The sequence below is a fragment of the Echinops telfairi genome, unplaced genomic scaffold, assembly GCF_000313985.2.
Source record: "Echinops telfairi isolate 266 unplaced genomic scaffold, ASM31398v2 ScPeMD7_5592;HRSCAF=6446, whole genome shotgun sequence".
NCBI classification, from domain to species: domain Eukaryota; kingdom Metazoa; phylum Chordata; class Mammalia; order Afrosoricida; family Tenrecidae; genus Echinops; species Echinops telfairi.
Window position 1 is genome coordinate 20,320,012 of NW_022109491.1, and position 13,187 is coordinate 20,333,198.

The 13,187-nt window shown below is 40.7% G+C and overlaps 2 protein-coding genes across 2 annotated transcripts in view; both read left to right on the forward strand.

Moving 5' to 3' along the window:
- LOC101639797 (deoxynucleoside triphosphate triphosphohydrolase SAMHD1-like) overlaps nt 1-13,187 on the forward strand; it is a 40,671-nt gene that overhangs the window by 6,633 nt on the left and 20,851 nt on the right. The window contains exons 2-6 of the mRNA XM_045295514.1: nt 179-245; nt 5,740-5,812; nt 8,218-8,378; nt 9,220-9,335; nt 11,299-11,369. Of these exons, the coding sequence (XP_045151449.1) occupies nt 179-245; nt 5,740-5,812; nt 8,218-8,378; nt 9,220-9,335; nt 11,299-11,369 (488 nt within the window). The remainder of the gene's footprint in view (nt 1-178; nt 246-5,739; nt 5,813-8,217; nt 8,379-9,219; nt 9,336-11,298; nt 11,370-13,187) is intronic.
- Nucleotides 4,171-4,617, forward strand: LOC105979683 (60S ribosomal protein L30-like). Its single transcript, XM_013007641.1, has one exon. The coding sequence runs from the start codon at nt 4,171-4,173 to the stop codon at nt 4,615-4,617; it is 447 nt and encodes a 148-aa protein (XP_012863095.1).

Sequence of the window (13,187 nt, forward strand, 5' to 3'; positions counted from 1 at the left end):
CACATGTGACTATCGGCCAGGCTGGCACAATTAACTAACTCAGCACAGTCCTTTGCCTATGGTGGGTGTTCAATTAATGATCTGATCAGGTAAATTCTGGGAAATCAAACCGAAACACATCTGTAGTAAATATTGAATTTGCTCTTTTTTTTCTCTCTCTCTCCCCTTTCTTTCACAGAAAATAAAATCACAGGTTCACTACTACACTTCCTTGATGAATCTCTTCTTGAAAAGCTTGGCGTAAGGTAAGAGTGATAAAATCCACATTGTAGCCAAGTACACTTGGGATCACAGTAGTCACCTCTGTGAGGTAAAGCTCAGCCTCCCTCATAAAAGCCATCCACTTCTTAAATCCGTGAGGGTTGTTTTAGGGAAACTAGTGAATTATAAAGGTAGAAGTTGGGGAATTGGAGAATGTTCTGTTGAGATATTTGTGCCACAATTAGAAAAAAAACCACAATAATTACATGAATAATAATGACTACAAGGAAGAAGAAAATCTTCTAAAATTGAATATGATGGCAATTTTATAACTCTTCTTGACGTGATTGGATTATTGAATTGTATGACATGTGGATAAGGTGCTAATAAACTTGTTTTGTTTTTTTTAAGTGGAATTAAAGAGTAGGAGGAAGGGGGGAGAAGAGGGGAGGAAGGGGGAACCGATCACAATGATTGACACATAATCACACACACCCCTCCAGGGGGAAGAACAACAGAAACCACGGGGGAAGGGAGATAGCAGTCGGTGTGAGACATGAAAATAATAATTTATAATCCATCAAGGGATCACGAGGATGAGGCGGGGAGGGATAAAAGGAGCTGGTACCAAGGGCTCAATAGAAAGTAAATGTTTAGAAAAGAATGATGGCGACATATGTGCAAATATGCCTGATACAATTGATGTATGGATTGCAATAAGAGTTGTAAGAGCCCCCAATAAAATGATCTTTTAATTTAAAAAATTGAAAAAACACACATAAAGTTAGAAAAACCCTCAATCCCATTATTTTGGTTATTCTCCAGCACATTCTGGTAGTGATCACCCACCAAGATTTAAAATTCATATGTTTTCTTTTTTTTTTTTTTATCATTTATTAGGGGCTCATACAACTCTTATCACAATCCATACACACATCAATTGTGTAAAGCGCATTTGTACATTCATTGCCCTCATCATTCTCAAAACATTTTCTCTCCACCCAAACCCCCAACATTAGGTCCTCATTTTTCCCCTCCCTCCCCGCTCCCCCCTCCCTCATGAGCCCTTGATAGTTTATAAATTGGTATTTTGTCATATCTTGCCCTGTCCGACGTCTCCCTTCACCCACTTTTCTGTTGTCCGTCCCCAGGGAGGAGGTCACATATAGTTCCTTGTAATCGGTTTCCTCTTTCCAACCCACTCTCCCTCTATCCTCCCTGTTTCGCCACTCACACCACTGGTCCTTAGGGCTCATCCGCCCTGGATTCCCTGTATTTTCAGTTCCTATCTGTACCAGTGTACATCCTCTGGTCTAGCCAGACTTGCAAGGTCGAATTTGAGTCATGGTAGTGGGAGCGGGGAGGAAACATTTAGGAACTAGAGGAAAGTTGTATTTTTCATCGTTGTTACATCGCACCCTGACTGGCTCATCTCCTCCCCGAGACCCCTCTGCAAGGGGATCTCCAGTGGCCTACTAATGGGCTTTGGGTCTCCACTCCGCACTCCCCCCATCATTCACTATGGTAAGATTTTCTGTTCTGTTGATGCCTTATACCTGATCCCTTCGACACCTCGTGGTTGCATAGGCTGGTGTGCTTCTTCCATGTGGGCTTTGTTGCTTCATATGTTTTTCAGTGTTCCTTGAGATAAAAAGTATCACAGGTTTCCACAATAGAGTAGGTAGTAAGTACTTTGGATTGGAGTCAGCACATAGACTTCAAGCGAGGCTTTTTCTGCTTCAAGGTTTTATACTTGCTGAAATAAAGATGTGTTAACCTAAAAACAAATAAATTAAAATAGAGTGTGCCACCTCTTGGGTAGCATAGTATTTTGTTGTAGATGCTGCTGTGAAAACCCTGTGTTTAATATCACTGTTGATTCCTACTTTCAAGAATTTTGCTGATAACCCTTCATGAAATGAGTAGTAGCCAGCTTTTTACTCTCAGTTTTGGAATACTCTTATCAAAACCATGCACACCATAAAATATGTAAGAACTAATGAAAGTTAATGTAGGAAAGAAAGGTCAAAGTCACAGCCTTATTTTGAACATATTTCTTAACTCTGCATTAAGACTGAAAGTACCCCTAGCATTAGACCTAAAGATTATGTCACATTGTTATTGATCATTTCGAACACATTATTTAACCTTCCTATTTGTATACCTGTGAAATAAAGACTAATAATGAGGCAGTGTATGAGGAGGCTTCAAAAATTTTCTATAAAATGTCCATGACCTTTTAATTCAATTATTCGACAAGTTTCTTAAGTTTCTTGAAGCCCCCTAATATGTAAAGTGCTCAGTGCGTTCTAAGCCCTTAATAAATTTAGAGAGGGAGAGAGTTAAATTTCTCCTATGGAAGGCTGGAAATTCTAAGTCTAGATTAGAGTGGGAACACGTTAAAGATCTAGGCTGAGGATTCATAGGTTAAATTAAAACAAAATGAAGACTTTGTTTCATTAGAGAATTGTCAACAGTGATGAAACTTGGAGCTTTTCCTTCTGGAATTTCACTTGGCTAAATATTGTTTATGTTCACCTAAACAAGGGATCCAAACAAAGAATTATACTAAGTTATTTCATGCACTGTTGCTTAGAAACTGATAATGGAGGTAGATTGTTAAAAAAGATCACATTGGGAAACAATTAGTCCGAAGGACTAATAGGCCACATGAACCACAGCCTCTATACCCTGGGACCAGAAGAGCTAGTGAGCTAGTTACATAATCTCCTGTCAACTTGTGAAGGGGTGGAGTCTAGCCTATCAATCAAGCTGAAGCTTGATGACCTCATTTGGAAGTGCCACGGAGATAAATAGCTCATTGGAGGGCAGACACACACTCTGCTTCATCTTCCTGCTGACAAGCCAGATGTGCTGTACTGATGGAACCAGAGCCCTGGGGCTGGAGGGGCCATGTGGAGCCCCGTGCCAGGGCTGAGATGCTTCCACTACCACTGGATCCACAAGACTTGATCTTTCTTCCTGCATTTGGTGTCACTGCATGTGCTCTGTGAGTCTGAAGACTTTATAAACTGGTAATGGACATATGGGCTAATATAGGATTTATGGACTAAACCTGGACTGGGCTGGGATGTTTTCTTAATGTTCAATTGCTCTTTGATATAAAATTCTCTTACTCATCTATGAATGTCTCTGGGTTTGTTTCTCTAGTCTACCCGGACCAACACAACTAGGTAGTGCATGGCTGCTGCTACTGACCACCCTGATCAGGATCTCAGAATGTCCTGGAAAGAATGGAAGAACAATGTAGAACAAACTTGAAAGTCATAAACAGACCTAAGTTCAAGTCTGTTACATACCAACCACTAAAGCTAAAGATGAAGTAATTGAGGAATTTTGCCAATGTCTTCAGTCTTAAATTGATCAAATATGCAACCTATGCATTGATAATTACCGGTGATTGATATAAGAAAGTTGGAAACAAAGGAAGGATCAGTAGATGGAAAATATGGCCTTGGTGATAGAAAATAGGATACAGATCATATGACAGAATTTTGCAAGACCAACAACTTCTTCGCTGCAAATACCTTTTCTTCCAACATAAAACAGCGGCTGTACACATGGTCCTCACACAATGAAATAGCACAAGTCAAAGCCTCATGCCTGGGAGGAAATGACAAAGAAGCTCCATATCATCAGCCAAAATAAAGCTCAGGACCTAAGTGTGGAACAGACCATAAATTATGCATATGTAAGTTCAGGTTGAAGCTGAAAAAAAATTTTTTTTAAGTCCCCAAGAGCCAAGATACAACTGATAATATATCCCACCTGAATTTTGAGACCATCTCAGAGATAGATTTGACACATTGAAAACTAATGACCCAAGACTGAAGATGAGTTGTGGGTGAAAGCAGGTCATTAAGGAGACAAAGAAAGCAGCTTTTCTCCCTTCCAACCATCTTGGTGGCTGCTCTTGGTTGGGGGCTGTCCTGCACCTGAAGCAGGAAGATGGTGGCCGCAAAGAAGACAAACATGAGGCTGGAGTCCATCAGCTCTAGCCTCCAACTCGTTATGAAAAGTGGAAAATACGTGCTGGGCGACAAGCAGACGCTTAAGATGATCGGGCAAGTGAAAGCAAAACTGGTCATCCTGGCCAACCATTGCCCGGCCTGGAGGAAACCGGAAATCGGGGACTACACCATGTTGGCCAAAACCGGTGTCCATCACTACAGCGGCCACAACATCGAGTTGGGCACGGCGTGCAGCAAGTCCTACAGGGTGTGCACGCTGGTCTTCACCGACCCCGGGGATTCTGATATCATTAGAAGCAGGCCAGAACAGACTGGTGAAAAATCAATCCTGCAATATTTTTCTTTAATAAAACTGGCCAGAGCTTGTTTAAAAAAAAAAAAGAAAGAAATACCAAAACTTGCTTTTGGTTGTACAGATGCTTAAGCATCTGAAAGAGCTTGTGAGTTGCCTGGTACTATGTGCCTAATTGGGTCCTTTTGACCTAGTGCCTATCTGGCCCTTGGTGACCAGGCAGAATCTATAGACAATTGGGACTTGAGACTCTGCCCTCTAGAGGTGCACAGTAGGCACCTTCATGGGCCACATGAAAAGGATCCAATTTGGAAGCCCCACTAAGCAAACTGGACTTTATCTTAAACACACCTATAGCAGATAAAAGGCATGGAAATACTCCCTTGTCTTCGGGCTGAAATGCCCTGTGAAAGCAGATGATTATCCCAAGGTTATGGATTTGGAAGCCATTGGACTTTGGTTCAAATCTCTTGCTTTGAGGACACACAATAAATGCCAACTCAAGACTTCCATATGTTTGCTATATTCATACTCTCTTTGCTGGACTGTTTTCCAAAACAGCAGAAATGAAGTTGGCTAGATTTCATCTCACACACTTTGGACATGTTATCAGGAGAGATCAGTCCTGGAGAAGAAGGACATAATAGAGGGGCAGCCAAAAAAAAAGAGGAAGACCCTTGACAAGATAGATTGACACAGTGGCTGCAAGAATGAACTCAAACATATGAACAATTGTGAGCATGGCCCAGGACCAAGCAGTGATTCGTTCCACTATCCACAGGGTTGCTGTGAGTCGCAACCAACTTGATGGCACCCACCAACTGCAACCACCATTGAGGGTGCTGTGTTTTCCTTCATGACCCGTGCACATTCAGGGCAGGAAAGAGGTGTGACTTCACTTGGGTCAAAATAAATTGGACGTATACATTGAACATTCAGAAGGGATGTCGTGGAAACTGGAACGGGGAAAGAGGGTGTGGGTTAGAGCAGGTGGACCCGGCCTTCCACTACAGGCAGGAGACGTTGACGTCCTGAGTCTGCCACGGAGAGCAGGATCAAACCCCCCACCCCCTCCACCCCCGCACCAGACGACCTGCCCAGATTTGGGAGAGCGTTCAGAATGCGCATGTTCAAATGAACTGTTCCTTCCCCTTCTGTTGGTGCGGAGAAGCTACAGTAGACAGCATTCTGTGGTCTTCCCCAAGGGCTTTCAAATGCAGGGTGACGGATTTGCATATGTGCTTGTCATTTTAGTTCCCTGGAGGAGAGAAAGAAGCTGCTTCATTATATCCAAAGACTGAGTGAAACTCCAGTTGTTACGATGAAGGTAAGAGGAGTCGGACTGTATTTCTTTTTCTTTTGAATGTGAAATGGTACAACCCAAATCATGTAAATTTCCTTTTTAAAAGAATACAAAGACATCTGCTTCTGGGGACCAGAACTGTGGGCATCCTTACACTTTCTAAACGGCGCTTTCTAAAATAGTTTATGCACATAGAAAATATTTTACCACCGAGGTTGCAAATCTCCACATTTTGCATCATCGGCTTCAGACTGTCTTGAGAGCAAAATATTAAAAATCCATTGAAGACCTCCTTTGTTCCCCGTTCTACGTGATTCTCAACACCCCCCACCAGAAACAAGAATCATCTGGATTTGGTGTTTTATCATTTCAATGAATATTTTTATACTTTCACTACATACATCATTATTTGTATCTCCATAAACAGTGTATGAACTATTTTTTTTTCAAAAACATTAGTACTGTTTTACTTTAAAAAAAATACTATATAAATGTTATTGTACTGTAAGTACAATATCAATACATCTAAAACTTGCTTCAATACCAATACTTCTAAAACTTGCTTCTTCTTTTTCTTTCAATTTAGCATAATATGTTTGAGAATCATCCACATTGACACACTAGCCCTAGTTATCCCTCAGTTATGGAAGAACTATTAAAGTTGTACTACATAGCCTTGTCACTTTTGGTAAATATTTTTTGTCAAGTGCGAGCCTAGTTGGTGGATACAGTTCTAAACTTGAATCTGTCCAGAGTTGTTTACCTCTTCCCACCCCCCACCACCACCCCGCCTTCAGACGGCTCAATAAGAACAGGTGTGAGGAAGGCTCCGGACTGGGCACTGTTTGGCTGTATTGTACATGGGTTTGCTGTGACCGGGAACTGACTCCACAGCACCTGACAACCCAACACTGCTCATGTCACCTCCTTTTTGTTTTATTTTATTTATTCATTTATTTTTAATCATTTTATTGGGAGCCCTTACAGCTATCATAACAATCCATAGTTCAATCACATCAAGCAGTATGGTGCAATTGCCACCACAATCAGTTTCGAAGCTTTTTCTTTCTTCTTGAACTCCTTGATATCAGCTCCTCTTTTTTTAATTTTAATCATTTTATTGGGATGGTAACAATCCATACATTAATTGTATCGAGCATATTTGTACCTATGTTGCCATCATTTCCAAAATATTTTCTTTCTACTTGATCCCTTGGTATCACCTACTCTTCCCCCCCGCCCACTCTAGTAGCCCCTTGATAATTTATATATTATTTTTATTTTCATATTTTACACATCCACTGTCTTCCTTCACCCACATTTCTATTGTTAGTCCCCCTGGGGGGTGGTTTGTACGTCAAACATTGTGATCAGTTCCCCCTGAAAAGTTTTTCTTTTAGTTATCGGAAACTGTTAAGAAGAAATAAGATATACCTCCCCCCAACTACCAGGACCCCAATTCTGCCTTGCAGACCTGGTTAGACCAGATGATGCACAGCGGTACAGATGGGAATTGGAAACGCAGGGAATCTAGGACAGAAGAACCTCTCAGGATCAGGGGTGACAGTGGCGATACCAGGAGGGAAAGGGGAGGTAGAAAGGGGGAATGGATCACAGGGAGCCACATATAACCTCCTCTCTGGGGGACGGGCAGCAGCGGGGTGGGTGAAGGGAGACGCCGGACAGTGTAATATAAGATACAATAATAATTTATAAATTATTAAGGGTACATGGGGGAAAGGGGAGGAGGAAGGGAAGGGAAGGGGGGGGGGAAGGAAAATGAGCGGATTCCGGGAACCCAAGAGGCAAGCGAATTTTGGGAATAATGAGGGCAACAAATGTATAGATGTGCTTTACACAATTGATCTATGTATTGTGATGAATTGTATGAGCCCCAATAAATTGATTTAAAAAAAAAAGAAGAAATAAGATATACCTTGATGTAATGTACTTTTATTCTAGCCATTTCAATGACATATAATTCACCTATCATACAATTCAATAGTTCAGTCGTATCAAAAAGAGTTGTACAATCATCACCACAGTCCATTTTAGAACATTTTCTTCATTCTTGTACTTATGTTATTAGCTTCCCACCTCCCCCCAACCTCCCCTACATATCCCCAAAGAATCATTATCCAAGCATCATCCAATCATTACTGTCTCTATAGATTTACCTATTTTGGATTTTATATACAGAAAAACATTTCTTAAGAACAAAGGAAGAGAAGGTGCAATATACTTTTATCTGTCTGGGAGTGATAGTAAACAAGATAACGATATGAATGTCTTAATCATTTCCCTAAGTATTCTTCTTACTTGAACAACTAAACAAGTTTGACATCTGAGCATAGGTAGGAATGGCTGCACAAGCATGTAAGATGGAGTTGCGTGTGGTCACGTGCATTAATCTGCGTCTAATTCTCTAGGTTATTAATGATCCCATCCATGGCCACATTGAGCTCCACCCTCTGCTCATCCGAATCATCGACACACCCCAGTTTCAGCGACTTCGGTACATTAAACAGCTGGGAGGCGGTTACTACGTTTTTCCAGGAGCGTCACACAACCGCTTTGAGCATAGTCTGGGGTAAGGAGAACCTGGTGGAGGGGAAATCCTAGCAGTACCTCCTCTGCCTCATGAAACCATCCTCTCATTTCAGCTTTTACACAAAAAGTAACTATCAAACCATAGTAGTACCCTTATTTTATTGATGACAAAATTACGCTTTTTATCTACTTTGCTATATTTCATATGATGTATGTTTTCTTATAAGTCACTGTACTTCCTGCAAAGATAGTGAACATGTTTAGAGACAGATGAGTTGTATGAAATATTTGTGTGTGAGTTAGAAATTAAAAGCTGATTATGTTGGTTGCTAGTAAAACCAATCCCGTATGTTTGATTTGTGTGATTTTCCAGTAGCCCATGTTTTGTCACATAGGGAATTGACCTTTGAAATGAAGTCATTTCTTGACCTAGGTCAGAAAAGCATTGACAGGGTTAGAGCAGGTCCCTTTTGTCTAATCAGCTACGTTGAGGGGGAACTGGACAGTTTTTCTGATGTCATAAAATAATTACAGGGTACTGTTTTGTTCTTTCCTGTTTGTTTTTGTTGTTGTTTTTTTAATTAACCAGACCATACGTGTCTATAGTCACATGTTCACCTACTCATCCGGAAAGGTGTGTTGAACATTAGCCTGGTCTAATAAACACAATCAGATTGAAATTGTCTGTATTTTCATGGAGCTCGAGAGTAATAATGGGATTTTGTCTGTGCTCCTGCCCAGTTTTGCACTAGACTCCTCTGTGAAGCTGACCTACAGATACGTTAGAATGTTTGAGAAAGCAGACGAAAGGACTTGAAGACCCCTGGTATCACCCACTTTTCAAACACAAGAGTGACTTTCTCTCTGTTTCTGCCGTGCAGGGTGGGGTACTTAGCAGGATGTTTGGTTCGTGCGCTGCATGAGAAACAACCGGAGCTGCAGATAAGCGAGCGAGACATGCTCTGTGTTCAGATTGCGGGGCTTTGTCATGATCTCGGTAAGCTGTGCTAAGAGCCAATGGGCTATCTAAAACTGTAACGTTAGTACCTCTCTTTGAAATAGCAAAGTCATGCTAACCAAGGGAAACATGGTCATTCTGTTTTAACCTTGTATCATCGATATAAATGTGCCAGGGCTTCCTCCAAGGGTGACTTAGAAACTCCAAAACCTAATCTAATGCTCCAGTCTGTCTTGACTCCTAACAACGAGCAGGACAGAATTGAAACTGCCCATAGATGTCCAAGGCCATCAATCTTTATAGAAACAGAATGCCATATCTTTCTCATGCGTTATAGAAACACAGAGAGTTTATATTTTATTTTCTTGTAGTATTTCAGTGACTTTTCAATGTTAAACATCTTTGATATTTTTTATTTAAGAAGGGGCTTAGTAGGGGTGGGGAGGGAGAGAAAAAAATGAGCTAATACCAAGGGCTCAAGTAGGAAGAAAATGTTTTGAGAATGATGATGGCAACAAATGTACAAATGTGCTTGACACAATAGATGAATATATGGATTGTGATAAGAGTTGTACGTGCCCCCAATAAAATGATTTTTTTAAAAAAGAAGGGGCTTACAGATAAGACCTCACAACACACTGACTCCAGGTTAGATAAACACTTCAGAAACAGCAATGGGAGTAGTGATACCAGGAGGATAGGAGGAAGGTGGGGGAACCAATTACAATGATTGATGTACAGCACACACACCCTGGGGGGTGGGGGAGACGAACAACAGAAAAATGGGTGAAGGGAGACAGCAGTCAGTGTAAGATATGAAAATACTAATAATTTATAATTGGTCAAAAGGGTTGTGGTGTGAGTTGGAGCTGATACCAAGGGCTCAAATAGAAGGTAAATGCTTAGAAAACTGATGGCAACATATATACAAATATGCTTGATACAGTTGATATATGGAATGTTATAATAGATGTAAGAGCCCCCAATAAAATGATAAAAAAGAAGGAGCTTTCTGCTTGATTAGTGCATTTTCCTGAATAGTGTGGTTTTCTGAATACTGACATTTCCTGATCATTAGTTTTAGGTTGATGTGAACTTTTATTCTTCTTGTGGAATAAAACTGCAATTTTTCCTTTAATGACCTTGTCAGACCAAATCCATTTTTAGTATGATCCTATCACAGGATTTGGTCCCCTATTTCTGTAGTTCCTTACTGCCCCTTAGAAGATCCTGAGAGTTGGCACTGAGGAGAGGAAATGTTTTACTAACTCGATCAGGGGAATAGGGTATGGTACTTTTTCCTGTAAATCACTCAAGACAACTCATTCCCCAGGAGATCAAAGTAGGACTAGCACCATCTTCTAGATAGGACATGTAACAGACTGTTGGCATCTTAAGAGAGAGAATCATTTGGAAATTCTGATAATTCCAAGTTGTAGCCCAGCAAAGTTTCTAATTATTGAATGTGGCATTTTAAAATCACCTATAAAGAAATAATATAAAATATGCAAAATGATCTGCAGACCCTTTTAATTCCCACATCGTCAATAAAAAAATTGAGACGCCACCTCAATGTGTGTATATATATTTAAAGTACATTATGTGTACTATGCATGTGCATAAACTTAGGTATTTTTAAGGGAGGAGAGTAATGATGTTCCAACTAATATTTTCTTTATGCCCCCCAGTGGCAGTGGTAGATTGCCTTAAAACGTCTGTGGTAATCTGAAGATTCCAAAAGTTAACCCTTCCATTAACATTCTAGCATCCTTCTAGTTTCTTCTTCAGTTAGGTCAGCTCTGGTGACTCCAGGGCTGCTCTCTGGGGAGCTTACTTTTCCAGGGAGTTCTGCTCCTTGTGTACTTGTTTTAAGACGGAGGAGTTAAACTGTTCCTTCTTTTGTGGTGTCTTTCTAGGTTATTAATTTTTGTTGATCTTGAAGTTGAGCTAAAGAGATAGAAAAATGAATCCCATTTTTACCAAGGCTGCTCTTGTTTTTTAGGCCATGGACCATTTTCTCACATGTTTGATGGAAGATTTATTCCACTTGCTCGCCCAGAGGTAAAATGGACGGTATGTATGTAGATAGTCAACAGGCAATAAAAAGATTACCTGATCAGGTATCAAATTATCTGTGTAGTTCCATTCTTGTGATGTCATATAGGTCCCATGATAGTTTGCATGGTGTGTGTGTGTGTGTGTGTGTGTGTGTTCTCCATTTGATACAGTAATCTGTAAAGAAGGGATCATTATCTCCCATTTACAAGGAAAGAAACTTGACGCTCATGGAGATGTGTTAATGCACCCAGACCAGCAAGTGGTTTGTCATATGGGAGAGCCCGCACTAAAAAGCTGGGTTTCTTGACTGCCTGTTTAATGATCTGCTTTATTGCTCTGCTGTAAGATAAGAATGTAACCGTTTGAACTCCTCTAGCATCACCATTGACTGAGTAATCCCAGCCAAATTTTTACCATAAATATAAATTATTTTATACTTAGGCATTTGCACACGACTGACGCATGCTTTTGTGTTTTGTAAAAATCACTTTTGAAGTAAAAACGCTTGCAATCCACCACCAACCATCCTACCCCGAGCTTGGATCATACTGTCTTTCTGGAACCTGGGGTAGAAAAGAACACGAGTATATACTAGAAAGTTTATTACATGTCAACTGCATGTTCTTGCTTTTTTTTAATGTGATTTAAATCCTGTATAATAAACTATGTGTACACTTCAAAGAGTTTTCACAGATATATACATCTGTGTTAGGCAGGGTTCTCCAGAGAAGCACAACCAGTGTAGCTTTTGTGTGTATGTCTATAGAAAGACATTTGCATCAAGAAATGATGCACACAGTTATAGAAGCAGGTAGGTCCATTCCAGTTTACGTCCTCAAGCCTGATGCTAAGCTGCAGGCTGCTGAGGGAGGTGGCTGTGCAGGCTGACTAACCAGAAAACAGGAAGACCACAGCTGGTGGATGTAAAATTCAACTAATTCAAGGTCAACAGTCTGCTTGTGACTCCTGGGATTGGCAGGCAATATGGCAGGTGATCAACAACCAGATACAGAATCCAGGTTCAGCAAAGTGGCAAGCTTTCCCAAGGAGTCTGCTTAAGAAGGACCAAGTGACACCCCCCCAAAGAGTCTTTTTCCCACTTCCATCCAGGCTACAAACCGACCAAGAGGGCTGTACTCCACAACTGCTAGCTACTCACAGAGTTGATTGGTTATGTTAGATCCCACCAGGGGTTGAGTATGTTGCATTACATTACATCATGGAGGATCACTCCCAAACCACTGAGATGAACTTCCTACAAAAGCCTTGGTGATAGAAATGAAGCTGGAGATCCCATGAGAGAATTTTGCAAGACCAACGACTTGTTCATAACAAATAGCTTTTTTTTTAAGTAACACAGAAGGCAACTGTATACATGGATTTCTCCAGATAGAACACACAGAAATCAAGTAGACTACGTCTGTGGGAAGAGACCATGGAGATGCTCAATATGAGCTGTTAAAAGCAGGCCAAGCACCAAGTGTGAGACAGACTATCACCTGTTCATATGTAAGTTCAGATTGAAGTAGAAGAAAATTCAAAACAATTCCACAAGAGCCAAAATATCACCTTGGGTATTTCCCAACCAAATTTCAAGAACATCACACATGAAGAACATGAAAGGTCATTAAAAAGCAGAAAGAAAGACAAGTTCAGGGCGAATGTCAGAAGAGACTCAAACTTGCTCCTAATCGTGAGGTAGCTAAAGCACATGGATGCAGTGGTGACGTCAAAGAGCTGAATAGAACACTTCAGAAGGCAGCTCGAGAAGACAGTGAAATATAATAAAATGTGCAAGTGCCTAGAGTTAGAAAACCAAAAACGAAGAACATG

Excerpts from the sequence above, each read along its gene's own strand:
- LOC105979683 (XM_013007641.1), top strand. The coding sequence starts at position 4,171 with ATGGTGGCCGCAAAGAAGACAAACATGAGGCTGGAGTCCATCAGCTCT.